Raw genomic sequence first — 15,001 nt, 5'->3', positions numbered from 1 at the left:
AAGTTCCAACGGTGAACCCCTCTGCGATGAATGTGTGCTGTGCGATGTACGGAATGCAAAAACTGTACGATACCGTAGATTCCCGGCGAATCTTTTGACATGGTTCTCGTGATGTTCATGGGTGTTGGTTGTCGACTTGTATGCAATATTCCTGTCTGAAAGCAGATGCCGTCCAATATTTTGCTGTTTTGGCCCAGGCTAAGAAGTCATCCCATTATTTCTCTGTGGCCTCTGGAGCCATGTGAAACATCTCGGTCAAAACCCAAGCTGAAAAATTTAGCCAACATGGGACAGCGACCATGAATCAGGATGCAAGATCCTTCCCAAAAGCGGGTGATATGAAGACCTTCATATGCTGTCGGGGGCTCTACACTAGTGTAAGAGCAGTAGAAAAACAAAGTTGCAACAAGGCAAATCGCGAGGCTCTCCATGTCACGATCAACAAAAGAACGTGAGACAGAAACACCTTGACTATCGCCAAACTCAGCCGGGATCCGATACTGTGTTGTATTTGGATGGATCATCGCTCACTTGAAGCTTCCAGATCTCCGAACATGATGCATCACTACTGCAACTTTATTTGTGAAGGGAAGTCGGGTCTGTCAAAAGGGTCCATCTGCCATGCGTCGCTCAAGAAGGCATGGTGTTGGTGCGTAACAGCCCGGTTGTGCGTATGCCCTCCCGGGTACATGTCACGGTCCGAAGCATAAAGGGTGCGATACCCTGCATGTACCTATGACACCGCACAAGAAATCCAAGACATCCACTGCGCAGGACTGTGGAAGAGTTGCACACTTGTATCTTAGGATGGCCTTGCAATGTTTCCCAAGTTCATGGTGGTAGTTGGTGTGCAGGGACGCATCGCCGGTTTTCGATCCCGGGATGATGGTGAATCAAGATGCATCCTGAGGGCCTGACCCTTGGTATGGCCAGTTTGCGGGATGTAGCATGGCACAGCGGAATCATGTTCCTGACCGTGTACAAGAGAAGATGTGCTGGTGGACGAACGATGTCTGTGACACTGTTGGGTGGCAATTGCGTGGGGTTAGGGTTTTCCTCGAGGGGATGATCTGCCCATGTTGGTCCAACCGGGCACTGTCAGATCGAAGCCTGAATGAGCAGACGGAGTCACTAACAAAACTCTACTGTGAGAAACTAGATGACGGGAGGCAATCGCACCTTGGGGGCGCAATTCGATAGAAGCGCTGGTAGAGTAGTAAAGATGAAAGAAGTGCTCGAAGTGACCGTTGTCTAGGTGGAATGACCAATTGCTACTCCCACAGGCAGGCGGTATGATCCTCGGGGATGGCGAAGTAATGTAGAGAAAAGCGACAAGAAGACGACGCAACAGGTGTGAGTGAAATCGGGTAGTACAGTATGACATCGGAAATAGCGTAGTTGCAGTTCAGACTGCTGAGCGAGGCAACGAACTGTTTGTATCGAGAATAAAGAACGCGACGCATGGCTTGGATCGCGCTGGAAGGTAATGGAAAGATGAAGGACCTATGACGAGAACAAAGAGGCGAGTATGGTGTGGGCCCGAAAATGAAGACTGTCCAATAAGAAAAGTGAAAAGGGACGATGGGAACATTTAATTATCAGAGGCTCGCATCGTAGAGATAGTTTAAGCATTGTGACATTATATAGAAAATTAAATAAAAAATTGTGAACATAAGAATATGTTACGAACTTTAAGCGATGACACGGGCCAACCAAGCCACCGGGAACACAACAGCCACGTGAAGGCTGGGTGGTGTAACCTTCCCAGGAATAAGAGCCAGGATCGGAGCAAGGAGGGCTCACATCTGCCAAGACAGGCTCATGAGACAGACAAGAGCTCATGAGCCGAGAAGAAGCTCATGAGACGTCTGAAGGCTCATGAGCCAGTTCACGATCAATGAGCCAGACACATGTAACTAGAATCACCAGAGTATAAAGGGACGACTGGAGAACTCGGATTGTCAGATAGTTCGACAGTAGTCAATAGACCATCGTCATCAGAGACACGTATAACGATACTTGTTGTGAACCTTTTGGCTTCACCGAACTGCACCTGATAGTTTACTTCCTTCAGCTATCTCATTTAGGCAGATCAGACTGCCGTTCGTCACAGAATATTAAAATATTAAAATGTTAAAATGTTAAATGATTAGATGTCTTTATTAAATCAATTAAAATATATTACATTTATTAAAATTGATAAAATAATTGGAAACATACGTATTAATTGAAGTATTTAAATGTATTGTATAAAGTATATTAGTTGAAATAATCAAATTCAAAATGTTAAGTAAATAATGCGAATAATTAATATAATGTATATAATGAATATAATTAAACAATTAAACAATTAAACAATTAAACAATTAAACAATTAAACAATTAAACAATTAAACAATTAAACAATTAAACAATTAAACAATTAAACAATTAAACAATTAAACAATTAAACAATTAAACAATTAAACAATTAAGCAATTAAACAATTAAGCAATTAAATTAATTCAAGCGACTAAGTTATTTAAATATAGTGAATCTATTTAGCTAAAAAAAAAAAATTGTAAAATTGTTTGAATTAGTAAAATGCATTAAATTGGGTTTATTATTCAATTTAATTAATTAAGTAAATTTAATAAAGTGACCAAATTATTTGACTGTACTAGATTAATTTAATTTAATCGATGATATTACTTTACATATAGAATAAATAAATAAATAGATAAATCAATTGAATTAATTGAATTAAATGACATTAAATAGAATCAAATGGAATCAAATGGAATTAAAATTAACTAAATAAATTAAATAAATTAAATAAATTAAATAAATTAAATAAATTAAATAAATTAAATAAATTAAATAAATTAAATAAATTAAATAAATTAAATAAATTAAATAAATTAAATAAATTAAATAAATTAAATAAATTAAATAAATTAAATAAATTAAATAAATTAAATAAATTAAATAAATTAAATAAATTAAATAAATTAAATAAATTAAATAAATTAAATAAATTAAATAAATTAAATGAATCAAATCAAATAAATAAATTCAGTTAAATAAATAAATTAAATAAAATAAATAAATTAAATGAATTAAATAAATGACATTAATTAAATAAATTCAATAAATTAAACAAATTATTACAATTAAATAAAAGAAATATTTTTTAATTCGTTCAAATAGCCAAGAAGAGAATGCCAATGCTACGTTACAAGACCCACTTTTTATAAGTATATGTTCTCTATCCACCCCGCATCTTCCGTTTATAATTATTTTCCTCTTTTCTTTCATTGGTTCCGTCTCATCCTATCAATTCATTTGCATTCTTTGTCACACCTCCCGTCGCATCTTACCTTTTATCAACACCTCTCACCGCGTCTCACCTTCACAACCAACCGAGCGCACTCCTCCACTCATTCAAGTTCACGCACTGCACTGCATATATAAGTACTTGAGACTCATCACTCGTACTTGCACGACTGACGTCTGCATTTAGAACTGTCTGATGCACATGCATATACATGGCATCGCTTCTACATGACTAAAACATGAGAAGCTATCAATCAATTAAGATCAGATAAACCCTCGATCGTATAACCGTCAAGTCCTCTAGCGTTCGCAGTCGACTTGAAGGTGACTTCCGTTTGATAACATCGTCCCGTACTCGGAACGTGAACATCAAACAGAAGCAGTTTATATATAGACAGTACTCAGTACCTACAACTCATTCATAACACTTGGAGGGTTGCTCAATTGCTCAACTACATACGCAATCCGTCGCTTGATGAGTGACGACATACTATTTCATCGCATCAGTTCGTCGCATCAAGGGGATTGTTCACGCATTGCGGTGCCTGCCTGTTGCCGAGACGACATTGATTCATCCCAGCTTCAGTTCGGCGCTCTTGCTGTCGGGGTGATACAGTGAATTGCTCCTGCCCTTGCAATTGAAGCCGGGAGATCAGGACGGCAGCTTCCCACTACAAATAAGACTACTTCCAAAATAAAAGATGAAGAAGCAACCTAAACAAAACCGCAAATCTGAGTGCGGCCTCCACAGAAGGAAGCATTCGCTCTTGTCACCTACCTCGCCTCAAATGATATCCAAGAACCGTGGACGTACCGGGAGTCTTTCTCAGAACCGCATCAAAAAATCTTCAGACGTAAGTCACCCCATCATCGCTTTACTTTCGTCTTCTCCCGAAATCATTACCCTTCACTCTGGCTTGCCCACCCACCAGTGCGGTTTCTTCACTCGGATCGCCATCACACCCCGCGTGATATTCTGGAGGAATATACATATTTTTTTTTACAATTCCGATGCATGTCCCAATCATCCACCCCATCCTGACCCTGCTAACCCGTATCAGAAACAGAGAATACGACCTGCGCCGAAACTCAAATTGCCATCCGAGGCAGTCAGTGCCCTCCCTACCATTTCATCGGCACCGCAAGTGCAGACGCGAGTCCCAGTAGCCGACATGGAGTCTCCCGGCGAGCCTTCTGGCCAAATTCTGACTTCCCGGTCTTCAAACCTTCCTTCAAACGCCACCCCGACACAGCTTCCTTCCCCGGTAACCGATAATGATACCGACAAGGACGTCGAAATGGCTCAGCCGACGGTTGAAGCTACCCCCGCGGACGAAAACACAGCTAGTGTCTGGGTTGACTCTGTTGAGGAGGGGTGGAAACAGCTCAAAAAACTTCTCTCCATGACAAAGAAGCGGCCTGACCACGCCAAGAAACTCACTGAGGAAGAAATACAAAGTTATATCAGAAATATGCGCGTCTACCTATTTTGGCTTCAGCACGAAGTAGAGCCAAAGCCTGAATTCAAGAAGCTTGGCCTCGATAAGGTACTCGCGTTCTATTTGCCCCCCGACTTTCCGGAAACATTGGACAGAATGGCCCCAGACTTGTCGCTACTAGCTCAAGAAGTACTGAACAAGTATGAGGCCGAAGAATGGGGTAAGGGCTTTACAGATCACGAAGAAGAAGAAGGACTCGAGGCAGATAATTTGGGTTCCGCCGTTGCTACATCCAGCAAAAAGGGTAGACAAAGCCCTGACCCCCGCTCTTCCGCTTACACAGAAGTTATCCAACTTCCCCCCGCTTCCCATCCGGTTTGGGGCCTCCGAGGCATCATGCATGGCCTGGCTCGCAAGACGACAGAGACAGGTCGAGCTGTTTTATTTTTGGATCCTCGCTACCATCACGAGAAACGCAAAGCCAAGGTTTTTGGCCACAACGACCACATTCCCGGTGCTTGGTGGCCGTATCAGAAGGCTGCTCACTTTCACGGAGCTCACGGTGCGCCTCAGGCGGGCATTACCGGCCATGCTGATCTGGGAGCCTACTCTATCGTTGTATCAGCGAACTCAGTTTACCGGGACCTGAACGAGGACAAGGGCACCGAGCTTTGGTACAGCGCGGACAAAAGCACGAATGCCAACCCTTTGAAAGCCGAAACCAGTAACGCGACAAGAAGTTTAGAGATTTCATTAAAGAAGGGCAAGCCAGTGCGGGTATTGCGACACGCAGGAACCACTTCTGATGCTAGGCGCAGTCCCATCTACCCCACAGTTGGCATTCGATATGATGGGCTTTACAAGGTCGTCGCTCAAGGATTCGACACAAACAAGAACAACGGCGTGTACAAAAAATTCAAGCTTGAACGGCTCCCGGACTCGGAGAATGATGGTCGCTCATGGGAGGATGTCCAAAAATATCCAACCAGGGAGCAACGGCAGCACTTCGACAAGATCAAGGATGGATACTAGAGGGATCTCAAGCCTGTTTCCTTCCACAGCACAGCCAGACTTCTCAAGATGCTTCGCCTTCACACCCCACGATTGCAGTCAAACTACACCACTTATCACTGGGCTTGATGGCCTCAAGCACACCCCAAAATGTTATGAAATGTACATACCTTTTCACCATCACCTTGTTTTCCTCCCAGCACTTCCGCTATTCCCGCATACTCTCTACCGCAATCACGCAGGCGTCAACCGTTTCGATCTAACACAAAAAGAAAACAACCACAAAAAAAAGAAGTTACACACCAAAAGGAGGGAGAGACGTTCATGGACCACGAGGCGTTGCAGCCTCTTCAGCCAGAGGGGCAAAGAACATAAGGGAATACGATATGAGTAAGAAGGAACGAGAATGACAAGTGCGGTAGTTGGCAAACGGGCAAAATTGGTTTAGTAGTAGTACTGTCGAGCAGGATACCAGAGAAGCAACAAGTTTATTTTCTTTTCAGTTTGAGACTTTTGAGGATGCCATACCGTCGTTAGGCAGAAGTTGGCTTTCGGATTGTCGGTTACTTTCATATCGCTCTGCTATTCTGTTCAAAACCTTTTCGTATATTGTTAGATAGGAAGAGTCTTTCGTTATACAAATACAACACTCATTTCTCATTATATATCCAAGTTGATCGTGCAGTGAAACCGTGCTTAACTCTGTCCTCAAGTGACTTTTCCAATGCTTTGTGACCTCACACTTACACTTGACAATGTGATTCAAAAAATTTAAAGCTTCGCTTGCAAACCCGTTGTTGTCCCAAGAACCTCTTCCACAATGGCACGACCAGCTGCTCTGCCAGAGAAGATACACCCGCCCAAAAACGTTCCCTCGAGAGAGTTATACCCATGGACACCACCCCCTCCAAAACCAGCCGCCTCTCCGACCGCGTACAGACCCGGGAACGGAGTGCCATCCGTCCTCATGACATTGCTGCTCAGGTTAGTCTCAATACCGCCCAACGTCTTCCTCGTAAGCAGATTCATCCGCACCGCAATCAGCGGACCGTGCTTCTTATCCAACAGCTTGTGCGGCGGCGCCACCCGGCTTCTCCGATCCGGCCAGTAATTCCGCGTGCTGTTGATGAGCATCGCCTGCGCGTCCTTGGAGTACGGGTTATCGAACTGGCTGTCTCGGGCCTCGACTTCCTCCTTGATAGCGGCGTAGTCGAGGCGGACACCACCGCCCGTCTTCTCCATCAGCTCGTTCATGCCGGCCACCAGGTCCTCGAGGTTGTCCTTCACAACAAAGTCCTCGCCGTGCTTGACGAAGTTCTGCACGGGAACGGTGCCGTTGGAGCTGAAGACGCGCTGCCGGAGCGTCTGCACGATGCTCTTGTTGGTGATGTCCGGGTTTTGTTCTGATCCCGAGAGTGCAAACTCCCGCGCCGCGATGGTGCGGTTGCAGATGAACCACGAGTAGTCGTAGCCCGTGCTGCAGATGTGCTTGAGCGTCGCCAGCGTGTCGCATCCGGGAAATAGGAAGGGAGGCAGTCTCTTGCCTGTGGCGTCTAGCCAGAGCGACGAGGGGGCAGGCAACACTCGGATGCCGTGGCCGGGCCAGATGGGATCCCAGTTCTTTAATCCTTCGGTGTAGTGCCACATTCTGTCCTTGTTGATCACGCTCGCTCCCACGCCCTCGGCGATGTCAATCATCCGCCCGTCCACATGCGCCGGCACGCCCATGACCATGGTCGCCGGCACTTTGGGACCGAGTCGATCAATCGGCCAATTCTTCTTCACCTTCTCCAGATTCCCTCCGATTCCTCCGCTAGCAATAATCACCGCCGCACCACGAATCTCAAACTCCCCCGTCGCCACCCGCGAACTGCTCACCCCCCTCGGCACCGCCCCATCACCTTCCTGATCCTCCAACACCCTCCCCCTCACCCCGACCGCCCGTCCCGTGCCTTCATCAACCACAATCTCATCAACACAATGCCTAAACCTCATCTCCACCACCCCCTCCCTCTCCTTTTTTTCGACAGGCTCCCTAAAAACCCTCACCACCTCCGGCCCCGTGCCCCAACTAACATGAAACCGCGGCACGCTATTCCCATGCCCGCCCGCCCCCCTCCCATCCCCGCGTTCCGCCCAGCCGACATTCACCAAGAACCCCAATCCCCTCGCCTTCACATAATCTTCCATCTCGTCCGTGGCAAAATCCACAAACGCCTCCGCCCACCGGCGGGGCCAGTAATCTTCTTTCTCTAACTTATCAAACTGTGCAGAGGATAACCAGTCGCGAAGCGCGAGGGCGCGCGAGTCGCGGATGCCCATCCGTCGCTGGAAGGACGAATCGACCATGAAGAGACCACCGAGGGACCAGAAGGCTTGGCCCCCCAGTGAGGAGCGCGGTTCTTGGTCGAGTAGGAGACAGGGGATGTTGGCGCGCGAGAGCTCGAAGGCGGCGACGAGGCCGGAGAGGCCGGTGCCGATTATTATTATGGGGTGTTGTTTGGTTGGGGTCGGGAGGGGGGTTGGACTTGGACCCGGAGAGGAAGGGGTTCGTGAGGACATTGTGATGGGGAGGTTTCAATGGGAGGTCGTGGTGGGAGTGGTGGGAGTGATTGTCGGTGGAAGTTGGGGGGAAAGAAAGGTGGTGTGATCCGGATTGTTGCGATTGAGGTCGAGAGTGGTGTTGGGAGATTGTTGCGGGCGATCGCTTTTTACTGGTCTGAAGACTGATACCGGATGGCGATGTCTTGCTGCAGTTGGATGTCAACGGATGACGCTGTTCAGCGATAATGATGGGCTCTCATGTTGGCGGTCACGCGGCCTCTCTCGGGTGCCTCGGTTCAGAGACCAATGCATTCGGAGAAGCACTTCCCCGCACAAGGGTTTCAGGGTCTCGTTGGGAGGAGGGGAAGGGGAAGGAGCATTGGAGGTTCCGACCTTTGACTTTTGAGTCTGTGTTACTCCTCCGAAAGACTTGAACTCTCTAAAGAAAACGAAATGATGCTGGTTTCAGTTTGAATGGCCCAGCGATGCTCACCGTCGGAAGCCCGCACCGACTTACACCGGCAAAGGACCCACTGTGACGTCTCCGAGATCCGGGTCTCCACCCCACGGATCGGCGATGAGTGCGGGTCTCGTTCACGGCTCTTACTCCCCCGGATCCGGGGTAGCGATCGGGAGTGTACCGGAGATATTAAGACCTTGGCAAAATAAACGATATTTGTTCAATACTGAAACGAGCGGGTCGGTTCAAGATGATTTGAAAAACGAGTCAATCTGCGGTGGCAGCAGACGGACCCAGTCGGTACACCACCATCGCAGCGAGGCAAGGTAGTGCCACCTTCCGTTGTAAGTCTATATGATATATGGGCAAGACAGTGTCATTTTACAGCTCTTGCCAACCATCACATATCCTGGAGTTTACGCTTGGAAAGAGCACCCCACCCCGATTTTCCATTGTGGTAGTATTTAGACCTGGCAGGTCATGCGTTTGGTGGAGGGGGCAGATTGATGGTTTTGACGCGATCTCTGTGAGGAAGTTGGTAAGGTAAACCAAGAAGCAGAAGCCAAGATGTGTGTATGAGATTATGAAGGAATATTAATGTGAAATTCCCTGATCACGAAGTGTCCTCATCAGAATTGACGAAGCAAGCTCATTGTCCTCCACTGCCTTTACTCGACCCCATTCCCACCTCTAAAACACGCTCGCTGAAGTTCCGGTATTTCCTCGAACAATCTCTTATCCTTCATCAATATCTTCCTCTTCCTTCCTCCAGCCAAGTAGAAAGAACACTCTACTCATAACAAGGCCTCAACCAACTTCCACCCTCCGCACCCGCCGGCTCCTCCCACCAAGGGCACGAAATCTTATAAGCCTTAATCCCGCCCTCGGGCGCCCAGCATCCGCTACCACTAACAATGCCCGGATCCGAGCAGTCGGTCTTCTGGTACAGCGTGATCTGGCACTTGGGGTTGAGGTAGGCGTCGCTGATGGTGCGGGCGTCGAACGTCTCGGTGACGTTGCCGGTACACTGTCGCTTGGGCACGGTGCACTCGCCGCAGGCGGCGCCGAAGTTGACCGTGTAGAACTCCCAATTTTGGGAGCTGAGGTCCATGGGGCAGGTGTCGGAGGTGGAGAGGCGGAAGCCGCCGAGGATGGGCACGCGCTTGGTGTCGGAGGAGGAGGAGGCAGGCAAGGCGGAGGCGGTGCCGATGGAGATGGCGGCGGTGAGAGCGCCGGTGAAGAGGGTGATGAGTTGCATTGTTTGGTTTCTAGGGTGGCATTCTGGCCAGATGTAGGCTAGACGCCAGAGTCCCAGCCACCTGATTTAACAGGTCTTGGCAAATATGGGTTACCCCCAGAACCCCCATACCTTCTGAAGAGAGCGCTCGAGTCAGATACACACAGAATCAATAAATCACGAGTAAATTTAACAATTAATAGTTTGATATACAACTTATTAATATAATAATTAGCACATTTAAATAATAAATAATAACCGGATTATAATATCCCTTTCAAAGCCTACTAAAACGAAAGAAAATATTGTTTACTTTAAAGACGGTAACAATTAGTCGCGATGGGAACCTATATTCTAGTCGAAATGTATCCTTAATACCCTTAAAGATTAGCTCTAAGGAAAGACTAAGAAGCCTTCCGTACCGAAATAGCTTTATCTTAATTATTACTTCTTAATTAAGGAAGTAAAGACCCGTATTAGTAATATAGAGGCGGAGTTCGTAAGTTTCGACAGCGGTATTAATACCTAATTTGTTATTTATAAAAACGGGACTAATTATAAAGAATTTATTAAATACCGCGATTAAAACGAGATTATAATCGATATTTTTATTACTAAGAACGACCTTATTAATAAATAGCTCTATAAATTAGAAGTTAGTCTCTATCCTAATAATAATAAAAATTAGAAGGAATTTATAATTAGCGATAAGGCCGTACGTACTTAGATAAAATTGTTAATTAATTACGGACTATAAAATAGAATTATAAGGGAGAAATAGGATAGCAACGAATAGTATCGAAATTTTAAATAAATAACGAATTATAAAACGGTCGATAATTAAATTAAAGTAAGGAAAATATATTATAAAGCCGTCGTTATTTTTACGAAGGAATTTAAAAATTAAATTAATTAATTGCAAACTTAATTTACTATGATAAATAACGGATAAAATAAAAGAATCGGTAAATTTTCGTTACCAACTTATAGTATTTTAATTTTATTAATATAGTTAAAATTATTTATTTTAGGTAGTACAATAACGCTTAAAAATTTAATAAAGAAATAGCCACTAATATTCTCAAATATATAAAAATTTATAGAGATTTTAAACGGTATAGTATTAATAGCGTTCGTTGCGGGGTCGCTGCTAGAAAAAAAGGAAGAATCTATTATAGTACCTTTAACGCTAGCGAATCTAATATTAAATACAATAGCTAGAGATATAATAATAATAGTTATAATTATATTAAAAATGAGGACGCTCATTACAATAATAAGAATAAGAAGCCTAAGGGCGTAGGGAAAAGAAAATTTCTATTAAATAAATCCCAAATTTAATTACGTAAGAAGGGTAATAATATAATATATAAAGTATATAAAAAAGGCTGTTATTCTTTTAAAAATTATTAGTACGTTAATTTAAATACGAAGCTTTTATAGTTTAAGTCATACCCTTCTATTAAATACATTATCAAAATTAATTTCACAAGATATTTAAAATTCGCTAAGGAAATAATTAAATTTTCAGAGAAGGAGGAGAAAATCGAAAAGGAAGAATTAGAATAATTATTAAATTGGGCTTACAAAGTAACCTTTGAAATTAGTAGGGCATTTGAAACTAAAAACGAAATTTACCCTCTTAAAAATTTAATAATATTCGATTTAGGTAAGTCGTTTTATATATTTAATAAAACTATTCATTTCCTTTATTTTCGTGATATTAATTCGGATAATTTTTTATAAGTTAGTATTATTTAAATAGAGATTAAAGGGTTTAAGGAGGTCGATATCGTTATTAAAAGTAAAAATAATCTTCTAAAGTTGCGGTTAAAGGAGGTTGCCTTCTACCTTAATTTTACTATTAACTTCATCTCCTATTTTTAATTGCGAAGGTAGGGTTTCTATTAGGATTATCGATTATTAAATAATTATCTAAAGAAAGTTAACAGCTTATTCTTTTATTATTTAAATATTATTTATACTTAAACAATTATTAAAATTATCCCTCTTTTATTTACTAAAACTTCGTTCGTAGCGCGCCATTAATAAATTAATTTATATATACAATGACCTTTAAAATAATTAATAGAAGTATAATATTAACAATTCGGCTACCTAAATCCTTAAATATTTAATTATTTATAGAACGTTAATAGAGTACAATTATATAATATACTTTCAATTAAATACAATGTATATAATATAGTAAAAATAAAAGAATAAATTAGCCGCATTTCGAAAAATTGAGGCTACGGTTTAGGGGAAAGATTCGCTATCAATTTCTTCGATTTTAAATTAGAATTTAAAAAATTATATTACTTCCTTCTAATTATTTATCAATAATTAGGATTAATCTAAAACTATTACTTATTAAACCGAAAAGTTATTACAATAATTAATACTTTAATTAACTATATTTAAATATTTAAATACCGATATAATATTAACACTAAAACTGTCAAATATAATAAGGAATGTATAAATAATAAAATTAAGGATAGATTCGCCCAGTATAATACAGTTCTTAAATTTTCTATTCCTAATACTTAAATATAAAATAGAGGGGTAGAACGTTTAAAGGGTATAATTAAACAAAACTATTGTACAATATTAGTAAACTTAAAAATACTAAAAGATTTATAGCTAGAGATTATTTGCGTAGCTATTTATCTTATTAATCATTCCCCTTATTATTTATATAATTGGAAATCCCTTTTAAAACAATTCTATACTTATATTACGAATTAATATAATTAATAAGAATTATATAACCTAAATTTAAACTACTTTCGAATTTATAGGTATAAAGTATTTATTATAATAAACGCCGCTTAAAGGAAGGAATAAAAATTTTAGAAATATAATCTAAAGGCGTAAATCGGTAATTTTATTAATTATTCAACGACTTTAATTTATTATATATAAAATCTTTATATAAATTAAATCGTTTATGTTAAAAATATAATATTGGACGAAAATATTATTTACTACTTAAACGTTAAAAAATTGAAAAACAATTTTAAAATTACTAGTAAAGAGTTCACTAATTTATTTAATAAATTAATTAAGCTTATTAATTAACTTTTAAAGGTATTTAAATTATTTTATATTAAAAATTATACGCTATTAAACAATATTAATAACAGTAATATTAAACCTCTCCTACTAAACTTGTTCAATTAAAATTAAAAAAATTATTAAAGGAATTAAAAAGTTTCTTAAAATAAAAATAATTAATTATAGGAGGTAATAATTTAATAGTTTATTAATAATAAAATATTTATTGAATATATTATAAATTTATACCCCTTACCTCTATTTATTCCACTAGCCGTACTCTATACCGGCTATTCTATCGACCAAGTTATCGATTAATACATTCGTTATTAAAAATTATAGGAAGCCGCCTTTAATATTAACAAATTAATTTAATTAATAATTAAAATAAACAGAGAAATAATTACTAAGGCGGAAATCGAATAATTAATTATAAAATACAATCGTTTTAATAGGGTATACTAACGTAATTTCCCCCTAATACCTAAAAAATACTACGATTTAAATAATTATATACTTGGCTAATAATTTAAAGAAGTAGAAGAAATTTACTTTCAAAATTATAAAAATATAAAAATATAAATCGAAATAAACGAAGATATCCCCTATTTTAAACGTAAGCAAATCTTCGATTATATATAAGTTTATACCTATAAATTTAATAAAAATAGAATATTCAATAAAGTAAAAGCAAAATTCGTTATAAAAAATAACTAATAGAAAAAAAAAAATATATATATATATTTACTTTTGTAAATTAATTATTTTATATTATTATCGTTTTCGCTATTAGCTTGAATTTTAAATTTATTTAATATAACATGGTTAATATTTTCGTAAATACTTACCTTAATAAAGAGAGATATATATATATATACTACTAAGGTATCGAATACCTAAAAAGGTTTTTAAATTTATTAAAGCTTTATATAGTCTCTAACGAATTCTGTTATTATAGTAATAAGAATTAAATGGGGCATTTAAATTAATAAAATTTGAAGCGATCCTTAAAAATCCGTATATTATAAAGAAAAATACTATTTTTATATTATATTACATTAATAATATCGTTTTTACATTCAAAAAAAATAAAATAAACAAAATTAAAAAATATACAATAGAACTATAATTATAATATTACCTAATAAGAGGAAATGAATTCTAATAGTTTTTAAGTATTAAGATTATATATAATCGAAACCAAGGAGAAATCTAATTATTTTAAGACGTATATATTAATAAAATTATTAAACTATTTAAATCTAACTATCGATTAACTTTAGTACCTATAGGCTATAAAGAATTAGTACCCTTCGAAAGTATTATTAATTACATGTCACGCACGTGGATCTGACGGCCGGGGCACGAGAATAATCTAACGTTATTAATAAATAACTAAAGATAGAGAAGAGAAGAAGCTAGTCTACACATAGGATGGAGGCGAGGGTTTTATATATAATCGAGACATAAGACGAAAGACCAGAGGTAAGCATGTGATCTGGCACATATCTGGCAGCGCCATGACATCACCCCCCCCCCCCCCTTGAAGAAGACCTAGCCCCAGAGTCGAAAAGAAATAAAAAGTAACGCTATTTTTAGTGTTTTGAATAATAAAAGTAATAATATGTGAATGAAGGGGACCCGACAATCTAGAATAGTCTACCCAACAATCTGGAAAGTAAGAAAAAGGCCCGACAATCTAGATAGGCATTGATATATAAAAAGAAAAAAGATAGGATCATTTAATATTTCGTCCGACTTCTATATACCATCCTTTCAAGCTTGCGCTCGAAATCTAGCTTAGAATTTATTAAATAATCGTATCCAAACTCGTAACTAAAATTATTTAAATTAGACCTATTATCTAATTTATATTTATTAGACGAAAAGCCCTGTATAAGGTTAAATTATATACGTAAAGAGGATAAAAGTCCG

The 15,001-nt window shown here is 39.7% G+C and overlaps 3 protein-coding genes across 3 annotated transcripts; 1 reads left to right on the top strand and 2 right to left on the bottom strand.

The window, feature by feature from the left end:
• Nucleotides 1–4,103: 4,103 nt before the first annotated feature.
• Nucleotides 4,104–5,786, top strand: B0H65DRAFT_424474 (PUA-like domain-containing protein; the record flags this gene model as incomplete). The annotated part of the gene is made up of 2 exons (XM_062824515.1): nt 4,104–4,169; nt 4,377–5,786. The coding sequence occupies 2 exons, from the start codon at nt 4,104–4,106 to the stop codon at nt 5,784–5,786; spliced, it is 1,476 nt and encodes a 491-aa protein (XP_062683304.1).
• A 750-nt stretch (nt 5,787–6,536) lies between these two features.
• B0H65DRAFT_508158 (FAD binding domain-containing protein) lies at nt 6,537–8,327 on the bottom strand (the record flags this gene model as incomplete). The annotated part of the gene is given in 2 exon segments (XM_062828204.1): nt 6,537–7,836; nt 7,849–8,327. The coding sequence occupies 2 exon segments, from the start codon at nt 8,325–8,327 to the stop codon at nt 6,537–6,539; spliced, it is 1,779 nt and encodes a 592-aa protein (XP_062683303.1).
• A 1,002-nt stretch (nt 8,328–9,329) lies between these two features.
• B0H65DRAFT_169536 (uncharacterized protein) lies at nt 9,330–10,203 on the bottom strand. The gene has a single exon (XM_062821348.1). It carries the CDS (start codon nt 10,025–10,027, stop codon nt 9,560–9,562), a length of 468 nt encoding a protein of 155 aa, XP_062683302.1. The 5' UTR covers nt 10,028–10,203; the 3' UTR covers nt 9,330–9,559.
• Nucleotides 10,204–15,001: the final 4,798 nt, after the last annotated feature.

The sequence above is a fragment of the Neurospora tetraspora genome, assembly GCF_033439725.1.
Source record: "Neurospora tetraspora strain CBS 560.94 chromosome Unknown B0H65scaffold_3, whole genome shotgun sequence".
NCBI lineage: Eukaryota > Fungi > Ascomycota > Sordariomycetes > Sordariales > Sordariaceae > Neurospora > Neurospora tetraspora.
The sequence above is the reverse complement of the archived record's forward strand: the minus strand, read 5'-3'. Positions and strand labels throughout refer to the sequence as shown.